The 20,340-nt window shown below is 35.9% G+C and overlaps 1 protein-coding gene across 1 annotated transcript in view; it reads right to left on the bottom strand.

The window, feature by feature from the left end:
• The window catches only part of LOC124359065 (prolactin-releasing peptide receptor), a 106,354-nt gene that overhangs the window by 9,328 nt on the left and 76,686 nt on the right, over nt 1–20,340 (bottom strand). Inside the window, exon 5 of the mRNA XM_046811472.1 lies at nt 11,779–11,967. Within this exon, the coding sequence (XP_046667428.1) occupies nt 11,779–11,967 (189 nt within the window). The remainder of the gene's footprint in view (nt 1–11,778; nt 11,968–20,340) is intronic.

The following is a 20,340-nucleotide window of genomic DNA, read 5'->3' on the forward strand; positions in this document are numbered from 1 at the left end:
CACGCGCCTCCCTTAACCGTACTCTTTAAAGTAGGCCTACTATTGTAAAATAAATAGCAACATAATAGTCCACGAGCCAAGAGCCAATATACAGTATATAAGAACACAGACTAATTAGTTCGCTGAGTCCTCGTTGGCCGCTTCAAGATCACGCGCCTACCTTAACCGTACTCTTTAAAGTAGGCCTACTATTGTAAAATAAATAGCAACATAATAGTCCACGAGCCAAGAGCCAATATACAGTGTATAAGAACACAGACTAATTAGTTCGCTGAGTCCTCGTTGGCCGCTTCAAGATCACGCGCCTCCCTCAACCGTACTCTTTAGTGGTCCCTATTGTAAAATAAATAACAACATAATAGTCCAGAAGCCGAGAGCCAATATACAGTATATAAGAACACAGACTAATTAGATCGCTGTGTCCTCGTTGGCCGCTTCAAGGTTACGCGCCTCCCTAAACCGTACTCTTTAGTGGTCCCTATTGTAAAATAAATAACAACATAAGAGTCCAGGAGCCAAAAGCCAATATACAGTGTATAAGAACACAGACTAATTAGTTCGGTCAGTCCTCGTTGGCCGCTTCAAGATCACGCGCCTCCCTTAACCGTACTCTTTAAAGTAGGCCTACTATTGTAAAATAAATAGCAACATAATAGTCCACGAGCCAAGAGCCAATATACAGTATATAAGAACACAGACTAATTAGTTCGCTGAGTCCTCGTTGGCCGCTTCAAGATCACGCGCCTCCCTTAACCGTACTCTTTAAAGTAGGCCTACTATTGTAAAATAAATAGCAACATAATAGTCCAGGAGCCAAGAGCCAATATACAGTGTATAAGAACACAGACTAATTAGTTCGCTGAGTCCTCGTTGGCCGCTTCAAGATCACGCGCCTCCCTCAACCGTACTCTTTAGTAGGTAACTATTGTAAAATAAATAACAACATAATAGTCCAGGAGCCAAAAGCCAATATACAGTATATAAGAACACAGACTAATTAGTTCGCTGAGTCCTCGTTGGCCGCTTCAAGATCACGCGCCTCCCTCAACCGTACTCTTTAAAGTAGGCCTACTATTGTAAAATAAATAGCAACATAATAGTCCAGGAGCCAAAAGCCAATATACAGTATATAAGAACACAGACTAATTAGTTCGCTGAGTCCTCGTTGGCCGCTTCAAGATCACGCGCCTCCCTTAACCGTACTCTTTAAAGTAGGCCTACTATTGTAAAATAAATAGCAACATAATAGTCCACGAGCCAAGAGCCAATATACAGTGTATAAGAACACAGACTAATTAGTTCGCTGAGTCCTCGTTGGCCGCTTCAAGATCACGCGCCTCCCTCAACCGTACTCTTTAGTGGTCCCTATTTTAAAATAATTAACAACATAATAGTCCAGAAGCCGAGAGCCAATATACAGTATATAAGAACACAGACTAATTAGATCGCTGTGTCCTCGTTGGCCGCTTCAAGATCACGCGCCTCCCTCAACCGTACTCTTTAGTGGTCCCTATTGTAAAATAAATAACAACATAATAGTCCAGGAGCCAAAAGCCAATATACAGTGTATAAGAACACAGACTAATTAGCTCGGTCAGTCCTCGTTGGCCGCTTCAAGATCACGCGCCTCCCTCAACCGTACTCTTTAAAGTAGGCCTACTATTGTAAAATAAATAGCAACATAATAGTCCACGAGCCAAGAGCCAATATACAGTGTATAAGAACACAGACTAATTAGTTCGCTGAGTCCTCGTTGGCCGCTTCAAGATCACGCGCCTCCCTCAACCGTACTCTTTAAAGTAGGCCTACTATTGTAAAATAAATAGCAACATAATAGTCCACGAGCCAAGAGCCAATATACAGTGTATAAGAACACAGACTAATTAGTTCGCTGAGTCCTCGTTGGCCGCTTCAAGATCACGCGCCTCCCTCAACCGTACTCTTTAGTGGTCACTATTGTAAAATAAATAACAACATAATAGTCCAGGAGCCAAGAGCCAATATACAGTGTATAAGAACACAGACTAATTAGCTCGGTCAGTCCTCGTTGGCCGCTTCAAGATCACGCGCCTCCCTCAACCGTACTCTTTAGTGGTCCCTATTGTAAAATAAATAACAACATAATAGTCCAGGAGCCAAAAGCCAATATACAGTGTATAAGAACACAGACTAATTAGCTCGGTCAGTCCTCGTTGGCCGCTTCAAGATCACGCGCCTCCCTTAACCGTACTCTTTAAAGTAGGCCTACTATTGTAAAATAAATAGCAACATAATAGTCCAGGAGCCAAGAGCCAATATACAGTGTATAAGAACACAGACTAATTAGTTCGGTCAGTCCTCGTTGGCCGCTTCAAGATCACGCGCCTCCCTTAACCGTACTCTTTAAAGTAGGCCTACTATTGTAAAATAAATAGCAACATAATAGTCCACGAGCCAAGAGCCAATATACAGTGTATAAGAACACAGACTAATTAGTTCGCTGAGTCCTCGTTGGCCGCTTCAAGATCACGCGCCTCCCTTAACCGTACTCTTTAAAGTAGGCCTACTATTGTAAAATAAATAAATAACAACATAATAGTCCAGGAGCCAAAAGCCAATATACAGTGTATAAGAACACAGACTAATTAGTTCGCTGAGTCCTCGTTGGCCGCTTCAAGATCACGCGCCTCCCTCAACCGTACTCTTTAAAGTAGGCCTACTATTGTAAAATAAATAGCAACATAATAGTCCACGAGCCAAGAGCCAATATACAGTGTATAAGAACACAGACTAATTAGTTCGGTCAGTCCTCGTTGGCCGCTTCAAGATCACGCGCCTCCCTCAACCGTACTCTTTAAAGTACTATTGTAAAATAAATAGCAACATAATAGTCCAGGAGCCAAGAGCCAATATACAGTGTATAAGAACACAGACTAATTAGTTCGGTCAGTCCTCGTTGGCCGCTTCAAGATCACGCGCCTCCCTCAACCGTACTCTTTAAAGTACTATTGTAAAATAAATAGCAACATAATAGTCCACGAGCCAAGAGCCAATATACAGTGTATAAGAACACAGACTAATTAGTTCGCTGAGTCCTCGTTGGCCGCTTCAAGATCACGCGCCTCCCTTCAACCGTACTCTTTAAAGTAGGCCTACTATTGTAAAATAAATAGCAACATAATAGTCCACGAGCCAAGAGCCAATATACAGTGTATAAGAACACAGACTAATTAGTTCGGTCAGTCCTCGTTGGCCGCTTCAAGATCACGCGCCTCCCTTAACCGTACTCTTTAAAGTAGGCCTACTATTGTAAAATAAATAGCAACATAATAGTCCACGAGCCAAGAGCCAATATACAGTGTATAAGAACACAGACTAATTAGTTCGCTGAGTCCTCGTTGGCCGCTTCAAGATCACGCGCCTCCCTCAACCGTACTCTTTAAAGTAGGCCTACTATTGTAAAATAAATAGCAACATAATAGTCCACGAGCCAAGAGCCAATATACAGTGTATAAGAACACAGACTAATTAGTTCGCTGAGTCCTCGTTGGCCGCTTCAAGATCACGCGCCTCCCTCAACCGTACTCTTTAAAGTAGGCCTACTATTGTAAAATAAATAGCAACATAATAGTCCACGAGCCAAGAGCCAATATACAGTGTATAAGAACACAGACTAATTAGTTCGCTGAGTCCTCGTTGGCCGCTTCAAGATCACGCGCCTCCCTTCAACCGTACTCTTTAAAGTAGGTCCTACTATTGTAAAATAAATAACAACATAATAGTCCAGAAGCCAAGAGCCAATATACAGTGTATAAGAACACAGACTAATTAGTTCGCTGAGTCCTCGTTGGCCGCTTCAAGATCACGCGCCTCCCTCAACCGTACTCTTTAGTGGTCCCTATTGTAAAATAAATAACAACATAATAGTCCAGGAGCCAAAAGAGCCAATATACAGTGTATAAGAACAAAGACTAATTAGTTTCGGTCAAGTCCTCGTTGGCCGCTTCAAGATCACGCGCCTCCCTCAACCATACTCTTTAAAGTACTATTGTTAAATTAAATAGCAACATAATAGTCCACGAGCCAAGAGCCAATACACAGTGTCCTCGTCCTCTGGCCGCTTCAAGATCACGCGCCTCCCTCAAACCGTACCCCCCTCTTTAAAGTTACCTATTGTAAAATAAATAGCAACATAATAGTCCACAGCCAAGAGCGAATATACAGTGTATAAGAACACAGAAACTAATTAGTTTCGGTCAGTCCTCGTTGGCCGCATCAAGATCACGCGCCTCCCTTAACGTACTCTTTAAAGTACTCTATTGTAAAATAAATAGCAACATAATATCGTCAGGAGCCAAGAGCCAAATATACAGTGTATAAGAACACAGACTAATTAGTTCGGCTGAGTCCTCGTTGGGCCGCTCCAAGATCACGCGCCTCCTTCAACCGTACTCTTTAAAGTACTATTGTAAAATAAATAGCAATCATAATAGTCCAAGAGCCAAGAGCCAATATACAGTGTATAAGAACACAGACTAATTAGTTCGCTGAGTCCTCGTTGGCCGCTTTAAGATCACGCTCCTCCCTCAACCGTACTCTTTAAAGTACTATTGTAAAATAAATAGTAAACATAGTCCACGAGCCAAGAGCCAATATACAGTGTATAAGAACACAGACTATTAGTTCGCTTGAGTCCTCGTTGGCCGCTTCAAGATCACGCCACGCGCCTCCTCAACCTCTTTCTTTAGAGTGGTCCCTATTGAAAAAAAATAACAACATAATAGTCCAGTAGCCAAAAGCCAATATACAGTGTATAAGAACAAAGACTAATTAGCTCGGTTAGTCCTCGTTGGCCGCTCCAAGGCCACACGCGCCTCCCCTTAAACCAGTACTCTTTAAAGTAGGCCTATTGAAAAAAATAATAACAACATAATAGTCCACGAGCCAGAGCCAATATAGTGTATAAGAACAAAGACTAAATTATTAGTCCCTCGTTGGCTGTATTATTAGATATCATAGTCCCAGAGCCGTATATTTATATAATTAGTCCTCGTCCGCTCCAAGGCCACGCGCCTCCCTTAACATACTCTTTAAAGTAGGACCTACTATTTGTAAAATCAAAATAATAGTGAGGCAAGAGCATATATATAGGACTAATTATATTTATGTGACTGACTGTCATATTTTAAACTGATCAATGTAGAAAAATACAATTGAAGAGCAAACTATTGTTTCATATCTTAACAAATTTCTTTCGAACTCTAAGAAATCTATTTCGTGCTTGACGATTAATTCCTTTCTCAGAAAAGTTCCTCTTTCGATTCAAGGGAAACCAGGTTGTATGCCTACGCAATCAAAAGTGTTCTCTGCTCCTAGAATATCTTAGCACTATCATATTTATCAAAAATACAATGTAAATTTTAGTAAGAATCACATAAGAAAAACTAGTATAAAACTTGGAAAGAATTCATAACAACAATAAATATTCTCTCGTATAATAATATATATATATATAATTAAATATAAATATATATATATAATAAATAATATATATATATATATATATATATATATTATATTTATTTATTTTTTATACAAAGGTAAATATGATAAAATATGAAATTAAAGTTATAAGTGGAACAGAATCTTCTGTTTTATTAAAAAACCAGCAGTTACTCACTGATCCGCACACAATTTCGTAGGTTTTGCTCATATATGAGCACTTCTGGTTTTAGTGAATTATATTTTTAACCTGAAGTTGAGTTAGCCTTCTTCCTACGATCAAGAAAAACAAGTCAAACAAAGTGAAAGCAAACGAAACAAACAAATGCACTTTTGCATTTCTAATATTGTTAAATCATTCCATACCCGATAGTCATATCTCTCGACTTCATAACTGGAATCGTTTCGGCTGTTCCCGAGTTTTCTGAAGAACAGGATGACTGCATTCGTTGCTGTCAGGGCTCGCTCTTAAGCGATATATTCAAAATGTCACCATGTAAGGAGGAACTGTAATGCTAAGAATTTATGAAAACAGATAATATCTAAAACTTTAAAACACTTGAAACCACACTACCGCCTTTGTACCCGGAGCAGGTACGTCGATGATAACAATGTTTGTCTCTTTCTTTCATGAAATAAGTAAAACTGATAAGAAATAAGAACGCGCTTAAGTAGTAGACGATACACACGCGGTTCCTTAATCCAACTAGTAATCGTTGCTTGAGTCCAAAAGTAGGGCTACAAAATAAACCATATAATATAAAACCTTAAGTAAAAATTCAATTATAAGAAATAGCTTTCTGGAACCATTGAACCAGAAACTTAAAACAAAGAAAAACATGTGCACATGTCAAGCTCTTGCCATTATTAAAGCTGAAAATGACTTAAACACGAATAAAACATAATAAGAACCATGTGTAATAAGAGTCTCTTAGAGGCATTATCGTAATGATAAACCAGAAAACGGTCATTCTATATCTAAAGATGTAAAACTGCTTTTGCAGTATCCAAGTAAAATGTCAAGTAAATACTGCTAGCTGGTCTAAACATCATGAGGTTAATCAACCAACTAACGAATGAATACTTTATTAAAGACATATAGATTTGTTCACGATTGTTCGAATATAAACACAACAAAGTTTTAAATGAGTATGGTTTTCGTGACGGTTGCCAACATATTCTTGTTACTTTTCGCACCTTCACCTTTTCCATAGTTAAATTCGAATATTTAAAACATTTTAACACCATGTATCAATTACGTATGAATAGTGAAATTCGTTATTTTTCCATGCATTAACTTTCAAAAGCTTTAAATACCTAATACACGTCCTATATTGACTGGTATAAAATGAGAAACCACTGTTTAAGTAATAAAATATACATTGTGGCCTGTAATGTATTGAGGGATCGGTATTGTTAACATAGTAAATTACTGCGGAAATTAAGTGTGGAGGTATATAAATAAATTATAACGAATCTTCGATCTAAACAATAAAATCCTAATAATATTATAAATGCGAAAGTGCCTTTGCTTGTTTGTTTTTTTTTCAATCGTAAAATATATAACCTATTGTAATAACAATTTACATGGAGATTCCTGCGCACAGCTGATCTTTAAAGTAACGAAAAATCCTATCATGGACACTAGATTTGAGAAATATTAGTTTTTAAAAAACCTGCCAAATGCGATCACCTGTTCTGTATGCAAATTTGGTATAACAGCACAACCGTATGTTTAGTTAATTTAACCACTATTTTCAATTTGTTTACATTTATAGTGTATAAACTCTCTAAGGAGCAACCATTAGTTTTAACGACATTTTTACATTTCAGCGATTAGGTAAGTAATCATCTACTTTAGAAAATACCCTAAAATAGAAGATGATCAGAATTTGACTCTTAAAACTCCTTTTGAAGCAGTCGGCAAGAACTATGCTAGATGAAAATTAGCTGGACTGTGTTTTGAACTAATGTACCGACCTCACCTCTAAATTTTATAAATATTAAAAATATTTTTCAGTTCATAAAGAAGAAAGCACGTAAATAGTGCCAGTTGTAGTGTAATTTGAACTGCACTTATTGATCAAATTTTAATTATGAGATATTAAAGACAAAGTTCCTATTTAAATGTTGGAATAAATTTAAAAGCTCTAATACCACTTATATTAGTTTTCCTTTGACAGAAGCATGCTTTTCTGATTTATGATATATATTTTCTTGATCGTGAAACAAACAAAAATCGACTACGGGACAAAAATACCAAGAACAATAGTAAAATGGCCATAAATACACACTTTTTGACGTGTTTTCTTAATCAAGGTAACAAGGCAAACTCAATATAATTTACTCGACCACCTGTGGTCATACACGTGCTACGCCTACTAAAGTGCGTGACAAGAAGTGTGTAACTGTTAGCAGTACTGATATAACAGACAGAGGTCTAACTTTTACTATACATTTAGAGACTGCTATGAAACCTATATTAGTTGTATTTTCACAGAAGTAAGCTTTTTAGAGCGGTGTATGTATTTTCTTGATTGGGAAAAAGTCAAAATCGATTAAAGAATAAAGAAAAAGAAGAAAATGTCCAGAAAAAGAAGAGTTTGGAAAAAACGATACGTAAACCCGTACAAGTTTTGGAAGAGTTTTGGAAAAAATAAGATTTTAATAGTACATTTTAGAAAATATTAAGTATGCAGTGCTTGGTCAGCACTGTATATATATAAAAGACTATTATAAAACCCATATTATTTTTCTTTTTATTGAAGTAGGATTCTCAGACCTATATGATGAATATATGAATATATTTTCTTGATCGGAGAACCATGCAAAATCTACTATGGTGCAGCAAATACTTACACCGGAATAAATTAAAATGGCCGCACAGGTACACATTTAAGTATTTTTTTGACCGTGGCAAGAAGGTAAACTCAACATTGGCGTCAGAAATATAATTCACTGGAAGCAGAAGTGCTCATACATGTGCAAAGGCAACGATATTGCGTGCGAAGTCGCGGGTAACTGCTAGTTAGAGATAAAATAAAACATCTACTGGTTCGGTTTTAATGTTTAAAACTTTAATGCACAAATATAAATGGTATAAATCTAACCATAATTTTCAAAACATTAATACAATTAAATTGTTATTTTTTCTAATTGAAAACTCATATACCATGTAATTGAGCTTGAAAGCTAAATAAATATTGGATATTTTCTATAGTAAATATATATATATATATATATATATATATATATATATATATATATATATATATATATATATATATATATATATATATATATATATATATATATATATATAACTTAAGATCTCTGTTTTTGTGCAATCATGTTAAGTATTGGAGTTAATTGTTTCTGGTATGTATCTTCTTTGCATGTATCTGGGTATTTTTATGATGTACATTTTTATATGTATATTTGAGGAGCAAACTTTCAAAACGTGTTTTGTCCCGAAAAATAAAAAAATGGGTTATGCATTGAGAAATAATTGTTTTGCTTCAAGGAAGGTCTTTAAAAGCCAATATCGATCGAAAAATTCTCTCCTATTATAAAACAAGGTCCAAATATTACACTTTCGATCAAAAAGTGTTTTGTCTTCTGACCAGTTTAGGTCAAAGAATGTTTCGTCCCACAGCCAATCAGAGTGAGCCATACAGTGCAGCTGATTGGTTGGCTTAGTCACATGACCATACACCAGTTTTATTTGTGAAATTGGAGGTTAATGTGCATTTTGATCTTGAGAGCATATTATTTTAGTGAAAGTTATCAATTATTTCATGGAAAATCAATTTAGTATTGATGAATTGGATGGTGCTGTTCCTTTAGGTTCCATTAACAGTGGTTCCAGGAAAAGGAAGAAAATAACAAGAAAAGTTGATGCTGCGAATACCAAAAGGTATTCTATTACTTCAGGAGTTAAGATATTTGTCCCTTGCAATCATTATAACAGGAAATTGCAGTGTAAACACATTAGACCTAGAGATGCTAAATTAACTATGGAAAAGATTTATAAACAACTTGTAAAACTTCAACAAGATGTAATTGTTTCACATCTAGTACAGATCAGCCATGTCAAAAGGCGTAGGCCTAGAAAAGCAGTTGCAAACCTAGATTGTGATGGTAACTTCAAGGGTAAACATGCATTTACTACATAATATTTCATTCCTTCTGCAGTAAATGGTAAGAAGATTCCTGTTTGTAAAAATTGTTTCTTGGATATTACAAAAATTAGCAAAACAAGGTTGTCTAATATAACTAAAAGAATCAATGCGAGTGAAGTTATAGCAGTAAATAGAGACGGAGACCGCAAAAGTCACAAAAGTGTTCATAAGAAGGAGAAAGTTCGTGAATTTATTTCTTCTTTGAAAGCCACTGACAGCCACTACAATCGAAAAAATATAAACGGGTTTATTTAAACAGCCAGTGTAGCATCTCAAAACCCCATCAGGTATATCTTTCTACATTAAGTGAAGAGGAATCTTGTTTTAAAGTTTCCTTTGCTATGTTCAGAAATGTCTTTACTAACGAGTTCAATATTGGCTTTCGAACTCCAGCATCGGACGTCTGTAGTACATGTCTACTTTTAAAAGAGAAAATAAAAAGAGCTCCTCCCAATTCTCAAGAAACAAATAATCTTATGGCTGAAAAACTGAACATAAGAGAAGAGCCAAAGCTTTTTATGACGCTCAAAAATTTAGCCTGAAGATTCAGTAAGTTTATGTTTTGATTTACAACAAATACAGCCTCTGCCCAGGTCATGTGCTCAAGAGCCTTACTATCTACGCTAAATAAATTTTTATGCATTTGCAATAGTGGACTTGCCCACAAAATATCCAGTATTTTACACATGGACTGATGTACAAGGTGGAAAAGGGAGCACAGAAATTAGTTCTGCTTTGTTAAATTACTTGGAAAATTCGGAATTCCATGGAAAAACAAAGCTTTATTTATTTTACGATGGTTGTGGAGCGCAAAATAAGAACAATATTTTAGTACAGACCTTTTCATATTATATGCATCAACCTAAAACTCAACTGACTGAAATAACAATATACTTTCCAGTCAAATGGCACAGCTTTTTACCGGCTGACCGCGTCTTTGGACGCGTTGAAAAAATCCTTCGTAAGAATCCCATAATTTTGTCAAAGGGAGAGTATAAAAACTGTTGGAGATGTTAAACAGTTTGCTGAAGATTAGCATATTTTTGATACCAAATCGAAATTAGAAAATTATTTTAAGAATTTGGAGAACATTAGCAACATGAAAAGAATACTTTTCAAAAGGGATGCAATTGTTGAAAAGCAAATTGTAAAGAAGACTGGGACAGTTACACAGACATTTAAGTTAACCGTAGGTGTTAAGGGACTACAACACCATCGTTTCAAAGAGGATGTGAATTATTTGCCATTGTACAAGACAGGTGTTAAAGATGAAACCATTAGGAACAACGTGAAATTTCAAAATCTTCCTCTCAACCACTATATAAGTGATGAGAAAAAAATACGAAAACAAACTGTTAGGTGTCATGTTCGGACCTGAGTGGAAAACTTTACCAGGAGATCAGTTTGATTTTTACAAAAATATTTTGAACTCTGAAAGTGTTGTAGATACTGAAGAAGGTAATCAAGATGATGACTTTGTGAATGTTCGGAAGAAGATGTTGCCGTCAGGATTTAAGCTTTTTTATGCAATGTTAAGTAACTTTTCAATGAGTGAATTCCTACAGGGTACATAAATAATTTTAATTTGCTATGTTTTCTACTACTGGAACAGCAATGTATAAATTAAAAAAAAAACTATTATATTATTTGTACCATTTACTTTACTTTTTTACTCTACCTCCTATATGAAGTGTTCAAAAAGTGTTTTGTCTGTTTCCAAATGTTCAAAATGTGTTTTGTCCATATTGCTCGTTCAAAAGGCGTTTGGTCCTACATTTGAAGTCTAGGATTTTACTGCTTGATAATCATTTAAAATTGTATCATTGTGTGAATAAACATATAAAATTTTATATGGGTTTTTTGCAATTTGCCAACATTCATAGGAGTGTGACAAAACACGTTTTGAAACTTTGCTCCTCATTTATGCTTGATTGTTGCTATATTCGGCAGTAATATAAAGGTTTTAAATTTTCATTTAATTTATATTGCATGCATTTTTATTTTTGTAATGAATAACATTTTGTTTATGGTATTTAAACATAAAAATGAATACATGCATTCATTAATAAATGCAGTCAAAATATACGATTGCATGTAGGAAACTACTAATACTGACAGCAGGGATGTTGGCAGGAGGTGAATCCCCGCCCAACTTGTTAGGGATGACCACAGATGTAGGAAGTAAAGTTTCCTGACAGGTTTCGTTGCCATTACAGGTCCTCTCAGAGCGCCAGGCTCCCAACCGCCCAGTACTTCCAGCACTTCCGGCACCACCTGATCTGCTGGCATCAAAACACGGCAACACCTGGACACAAACACAAACAGCTGTCATCTACTGATTGATAACGTAAATATCTATGTATGTTGTTGAGGAAGGAATCATACTGTGGTAAGTACGCATCTCAACAGCCTAAACAGTTATGGAACTGACAAATATTCTGCGGCCCAATACACTTACACAAACAGCTGTCATCCACTGACGTCATAACGTCAATCCCTATGTACGCTGTTGAGAAAAGAAGTAATACTGCGGCAATTGCACATATAAACAGCCTAAACAGTTATGCCACTGTTAAATATTCTGCAGCCCAATACACTTACACAAACAGCTGTCATCCACTGATTAATAACGTCAATCTCTATGTATGTTGTTGAGAAAGGAAGTAATACTGCGGCAATTGCACATATAAACAGCCTAAACAGTTATGCCACTGTTAAATATTCTGCAGCCCAATACACTTACACAAACAGCTGTCATCCACTGACGTCATAACGTCAATCCCTATGTATGTTGTTGAGAAAAGGAAGTAATACTGCGGCAATTGCACATATAAACAGCCTAAACAGTTATGCCACTGTTTAAATATTCTGCAGCCCAAAACTTACACAAACAGCTGTCATCCACTGATTAATAACGTCAATCTCTATGTACGTTGTTGAGAAAGGAAGTAATTACTGCGGCAATTGCACATATAAACAGCCTAAAACAGTTATGCCACTGTTAAATATTCTGCAAGCCAATACACTTACACAAACAGCTGTCATCCACTGATTAATAACGTCAATCTCTATGTATGTTGTTGAGAAAGGAAGTAATTACTGCGGCAATTGCACATATAAAAACAGCCTAAACAGTTATGCCACTGTTAAATATTCTGCAGCCCAATACACTTACACAAACAGCTGTCATCCACTGATTAATAACGTCAATCTCTATGTATGTTGTTGAGAAAGGAAGTAATACTGCGGCAATTGCACATATAAACAGCCTAAACAGTTATGCCACTGCTTAAATATTCTGCAGACCAATACACTTACACAAACAGCTGTCATCCACTGATTAATAACGTCAATCTCTATGTATGTTGTTGAGAAAGGAAGTAATACTGCGGCAATTGCACATATAAACAGCCTAAACAGTTATGCCACTGTTTAAATATTCTGCAGACCAATACACTTACACAAACAGCTGTCATCCACTGATTAATAACGTCAATCTCTATGTATGTTGTTGAGAAAGGAAGTAATACTGCGGCAATTGCACATATAAACAGCCTAAACAGTTATGCCACTGTTTAAATATTCTGCAGCCCAATACACTTACACAAACAGCTGTCATCCACTGATTAATAACGTCAATCTCTATGTATGTTGTTGAGAAAGGAAGTAATACTGCGGCAATTGCACATATAAACAGCCTAAACAGTTATGCCACTGTTAAATATTCTGCAGCCCAATACACTTACACAAACAGCTGTCATCCACTGATTAATAACGTCAATCTCTATGTATGTTGTTGAGAAAGGAAGTAATACTGCGGCAATTGCACATATAAACAGCCTAAACAGTTATGCCACTGTTAAAATATTCTGCAGCCCAATACACTTACACAAACAGCTGTCATCCACTGATTAATAACGTCAATCTCTATGTATGTTGTTGAGAAAGAAGTAATACTGCGGCAATTGCACATATAAACAGCCTAAACAGTTTATGCCACTGTTAAATATTCTGCAGCCCAATACACTTACACAAACTGTCATCCACTGATTAATAACGTCAATCTCTATGTATGTTTGAGAAAAGAAGTAATACTGCGGCAATTGCACATATAAACAGCCTAAACAGTTATGCCACTGTTTAAATAGCTGCAGCCCAATACACTTACATCCACTGATTAATAACGTCAATCTCTGTTAAATACTGCGGCAATTGCACATATAAACAGCTAAAACAGTTTATGCCACTGTTAAATATTCTGCAGCCCACACTTACACAAACATGTCATCCACTGTCAATCCTGATATCTGATATTAACAGTATCATACTTCGCGACAGTAAACAGCGGTCAATAAGATCACGTATAAACAGCCTAAACAGCTGCATGTGAAGTTAAATATTCTGCAGCCCAATACACTTACACAAACAGCTGTCATCCACTGATTAATAACGTCAATCTCTATGTATGTTGTTGAGAAAGGAAGTAATACTGCGGCAATTGCACATATAAACAGCCTAAACAGTTATGCCACTGTTAAATATTCTGCAGCCCAATACACTTACACAAACAGCTGTCATCCACTGATTAATAACGTCAATCTCTATGTATGTTGTTGAGAAAGGAAGTAATACTGCGGCAATTGCACATATAAACAGCCTAAACAGTTATGCCACTGTTAAATATTCTGCAGCCCAATACACTTACACAAACAGCTGTCATCCACTGATTAATAACGTCAATCCCTATGTACGCTGTTGAGAAAGGAAGTAATACTGCGGCAATTGCACATATAAACAGCCTAAACAGTTATGCCACTGTTAAATATTCTGCAGCCCAATACACTTACACAAACAGCTGTCATCCACTGATTAATAACGTCAATCTCTATGTATGTTGTTGAGAAAGGAAGTAATACTGCGGCAATTGCACGTATAAACAGCCTAAACAGTTATGCCACTGACATATGTATATTCAACTGCCCTAATCAGCCAGAAATGAATCTTCGTTGGGAGCGTCTTATATACGATATAGGTTTTAAGAGTATTTACTGAATATACCGCTCCAAGATGATTTCAGTGATGATATCTAAAAACTGTCCATAAACAAGAAGAACTCTACACTTATAAAACATTTATTCATATCAAAATGAAGATAAAATATTAAACAATGATTTTAGACCTTTTCAAAATTCACCTTTTCTTTCAAATGTACTAAATTCTTTTTAATTAAAACTTTTATGCATATATTTATTTTTTTAATTTTTAACCACACAAATCTTGTGTTAAGCTTTATTCAGCTGATAAATGTTTTAAATTGTAAAAGTATTTATACTGTTTCAAATTGTTGATTCTGACCTAACGATGGCATCTTAGATGTCGGTGGAATGGCTTTGTGAAAGAAATTAAAATATATTGGAAAACTGTGAATATGATTTTTTTTTTAGAAAATTTATTTTTCCAAAAACACCTTCTGCAATAAAATTTAGAGTTGTGTTCATAAGGTTAATTTTATTGCAGCCATTCTATGATATTTTTCATGCATAAATGGCTAAGTTAGCAAACTTGTTCAATCTATATTAGAAACTTAAAATCAACATCGATTTTTGCAATCTGCATTACACTACTGATAAAGGACTGCATGTTAATATTTTCTAAATATTAGGTGTCAACAAATGCTTATGTGCCTCTTAGGCAAACTTTAGCTGAAAGTGTCAACCGCTGATAGCTTTGAGTTAAACTTTGATTATGTTTCGTAAATATTATCATTAGTTTTCCGAATTATAGATTATTCTGAGAAATTTCTCCGATTTTTCTTTTCATTCAAACCATCTCGTATGCCAAAATTAAAACTTCTGTGATATCCGCAAGTTGGAGAAGTAGTGATGAGTTAGTGACGGCTTTGTCTTATCTACGAGGTATGGCTATTAAATAACGAGACTGACGCTGCTGCGGATCAAGGAGGCATGTGTCAACCGCCAATAATCAACAGCTGTTTAGGGTGGACCTTTCTCTTTAGTATGCAGCCAGTCTCGTTTCTGTAAACAACACCATTCAGTCAGAGTCTAAGTTCGCGTTATTGTTGTTTTTCCAGATAAAATATAGTAATAGTAGAGCAACGAATTATACTGAAACTTATAACTAACTGTAAAAGTGTATGGCAGTGAATTTTTACCGTGATCACGTGATTTTAAATGGTTTAAGCGATTTAAAGATGGCAAAGAAAACGTTGAAGGTGATCTGTGGCCAGGTCGCTCTTAAACGTCAAAAAAACGTCAAAAATGGTCAGACCCTCGGGTAAATGTAGTTGGTAAACTGCGCAGTTGGTAAACTGTAGGTGTTAATAAAGAATGTGTTCAAAAACTTTAGCATGATAATTTTAACACAGAAAAGGTGTGTGCTAAAATGGTGCCTAAAATTTAAGTTTGAACAACAAGAAGCTTGCATAATGTTTGTAATGACACTTAGTATGCGATTGAAAATTAGCCTATTTTTTGGAAACGATAACAAAATATGACGAATCGTGGTTTATTACTTATGATCCCGAGACGAAGCGTTAATCCATGCACTGGAAGAGCCCAACTTCACCGAGAGTGAAAAAAGCTGAAATGAGCAAAGACGATTATTTTCTTTAATCCATGGGATTGTTTATTATAATGAATCAGTATTACTACCTTAAGGAAGTGTCCAAAGTACGTCAAAGACTAAAGAAAAAACACCCAGAAATGTGGAAAGACAAATCATGGGTTCTCCACCAAGACAATGTGCCAGCTCATTCCGCTTTATCTGCCAAGAGTTTCCTAGCCAAGTACATCACAGTATTATAACATTCACCTAATTAACCATAACGTGCACCATGTGACTTATACCTGTTTCCTAAGATGAAATGCACAAGGACGAGACTTGAGTCTGTGGAATCTGCAAAAGAAAAAGCAGCGACGGGAAAATAGAACATACATAAGATTTTAAACAAACCCAGATTTTAACATGTGGCATATTAAAACATCCAGCCTAACTACCCTAACATATACATCATTTTATGGTGATTTGGTTTGTAGACACTAATATGAAATTCAACTTAGTACTATAAACAGATGTACAAATCTCACATGGGAATATACCTTGAGAAAGAAATTTCATTTGTTAATTTGAAACATAATTTTATTCCTACATAGAAGAAGAAGGAGCCGCACGATTGTGCTTGTCCTGCCATGTAATTTGGATGAGCATAATAATTATTATTGAAAGCCTACCACTGAGTAGGCTGGCAAATATTATTTTTTTGCTTAGGGGTACAAAGTTTCGCATGATTATCTTTTTTATAATGAAATGAGCGATAGGCCTGACATTCAGAATTGGCCTTTAGAGAAGCCTGTTACGTTACATGTGGTGTGGCGTATTCGTCCCTTGTTATTTTAGTGATTCTCAGAAGTCTATATTTTATAGAAGTTATTACTACTTAGCGTGGTTTTGCCCTCAATTTCTCTGAAAAGTCCCAACATTCCATGCATTTTAAGGGGACCCGGCCGAACGGTTTTCTCCATATAACTCAATAGTAACATAAGGAACATTTTCTCAGTCATCTTTAAAGTTACATTGTTATAATTTTTACCATAGTTTCTATGCTTACTTACACACCTTTTAACATAGGCTTTTTTATTAATTTCAATTTGAAGTGGAATTATAAATTTTTTTGTATATTTTCAAATAAAATTCCATTTTTTTACATTTAAGCTATAACAACTAAAAATATATTGGTCATATTGAAAATTCCCTGTGCCTAAATGTGTATTGGGACCTAATAAACAAGTTCTGAAAGTTTCATAAGGATATCTCAAGTAGATCCTGAGAAAATGTTCCTTATATGTAAAAAAATGCAAGTTTCGGTAAATCGGAAAAAACTATAATAAACTTACATTTGTGATGTTAAGACTTACTTCTAAAACATTCCAGCTTCATATTGCTGCTTATCTTCATACTGGTCTTCTAATTTCTTAGTCTGCAACCTCTTCATCCTCCTAGCTTTCCTTTCATAGTCGGTTATAGCTTTATCAGCCGCATAAACTCTCGCCGCATCCAAGGCCTTCATCGTTGAGATCATATGACAACCAGGTCTTATCTTCATACAGTCCAAAACTTGACACTTTGTTACTAGTCCTAGGTTGAATGAGGCTATGGCATCATAAACCCCAAGTTCCAATGTGTCAATACCTACAAAACTTTTTTTTGGAATACGGCTCCAGATCACGTTGTTTAGGCTCTCGTTTACGTTCTGCGTATTTCCGTGAGTACACTTTTTTAACAAATTCTCATCTGAGAGATCTCTAAAAATTGGTTTAATTTCTGTCATAATTGCAGATGGTAAGCTATTTGTATGATCATATTTTTCATTTGTAATGAGGGATCTATTATATTTGCACCAGGTTGTCTCTTCTTTTGGACATAGCCCATGCTGAGGCGTCTCATTAGTTGATAGTTTATGGAAAAAAAATTGCCCATATGGCTTTCTTCATCTCTGTGACAGATGATACATTCTTTCTAATGGCCTGGCCATAATAGGATTGTAACACATCAATATATACGTACGAATAGATATTCGATTGAATAGCTTAAATTATTTTATATCAATGAACTGATGTGGAGGAGCCCTAAATTCCAAGTCCGTGGCTTTCTTTACGAACGAAATTGTGTAGAAACGATAGAGTCCAACGATATTTTTGAATAAAGACTCAAAATCGTTCAGATATTTAGTTGATCCTAGCTAAATTAAATTTAACAAACTTTCTTAGCATTTTTACAGTGGCATTCAGTATATTTCTGAGTAGTTTGCATTTTTTTCTTTACCGTATATCGTTACGTTTAGTTTTTCTAAAAAATATTTAAAAGTTTGTACTTCAGCTTTGTGAAACGGTGGAATATTCTGGTTTTTCTTTCCTTGTTAATCCTTTACAAACTATAGGCGCCTGTTCATTTAAATATTTGTAACATAATAAACTTCACGATATCTTGGGGAGTATCTATCTGATAATTCTCTTCCCATTCCATCTCTGACATTTTTGTGACAACAAGATTCATGATAAATTTGGAGAAATCTCGATAAAATAACTGTTTTAGAATATTTTTGTCCTATTTATACACAATAGTACAACATACCAGTTTGTCAATTCAATTCTACAACTTGGAGTAGTATCTAACTGTTCACCGTAATGTGTGTGGTCTAACCTCGCCACAAGGATGAGAGACAGACATTGCATCCGTAGATCGCAGACATGGTATCCATAAACAGCGATCCTAGGCGAGGAACACCTTTACGGTCGAAATGTACCGCGTCCCTTGCGAGGCCGTCGTACTAGCATGACGATGTGCCTCTACAAATGTTACATGAAAATAATGCACATAATTATAAAGGTGAATAAAAATCACTTATTGCTTTATTAATAATGTCACGTTGAATCAGCACTCTATCGAGATTTATTTTTGAAATTTGAAAACATTTTTGGCTGTGCAATGAAAGCATTAGTCTAGGATTTCCTCTTGGAATATACACCTTCTCTTATACCCTTACATTACAACCTATATGCACGTATATCACAAAAAGTCTGTCTTTGTGTCTGATATTTCATCTATAATACAGATTATATCATAATAATATCTATTTGTATCAAATAACGACATCTGATATTTATTTATGAAAATATACAGAATGGCACATTTCGTTCAATGAATCGATCAGCTGTCAATAATATTGCCTACTTGCAGGTCGGTTTGGTATACCTCAGGGTATACTGACAGACCTGCGTAGTGGTTGCTGCCACAGGCTTTGAGGCGTATATGATCGTCTGAGTCGACGATTCCTAGTATTAAGTTCCTAGTAGTTACGGGCGCTTACATTCCCGCACTTGACTCCCTCTGTTCGTCACAAGTCAGAGCCACACCACCAGGCAGAGAGCGCAGCGAGCTCGAGGAGACTGTGCACCTTCGAGGATCGCCACAGACCGGTTGGTCAGAGTGATTCACAGTGGTTTTGTGTGGAAACCCGAGGACAAGACATTCTATCTTCACCTCTATTTATTAAGTGTTTCACCGGTGGCCTGTATATCCCGGAGTTACTGAGTACATTTTAGCCTGAGCCGTTCGTAGTGATTAATTTAATATTCTTGTGAGAATTTCCTTTTACCGGAAGACGATTCCCCGCATAGTAACCGATACGTAATACACGCTTTTCCACTAAACTAACTATTGTGAGTACGATAATGTACTGCTACGTGACAATGTAATGTGGGCTTTACATTCGGCGCAGGTAAGTTAGTTCCAGTCTCGTTGTAATTAATTACTGTATCACTATCAGTGCTATCATGTCACTCCCTTGTGTGTTCATCTAATGATAATTGAGCACCGCTACGCCACACCGCGCCACACCATGCCACACCGTGCCACACCGCTGTCACCATTGTCTCTACTCTACCGAGTTTACCAGAGTTTCATAGATCAATCTAAATACTTTCGATATATCGATCCGATCGAGTTTTAGAATAAAATATGTAAGAACTCGATTTATCAATGAATATACTGAAAATAAAAATAGTTTATTAATAAGTACCGCATATTTCAGCGTTAATCTGAAGTACAAATAATTGCTATATTCGTAGAATCAATTTTGTAAACATTAATGGTTTTGCTT

The sequence above is a fragment of the Homalodisca vitripennis genome, chromosome 4 (genome assembly GCF_021130785.1).
Source record: "Homalodisca vitripennis isolate AUS2020 chromosome 4, UT_GWSS_2.1, whole genome shotgun sequence".
Taxonomy (NCBI): domain Eukaryota; kingdom Metazoa; phylum Arthropoda; class Insecta; order Hemiptera; family Cicadellidae; genus Homalodisca; species Homalodisca vitripennis.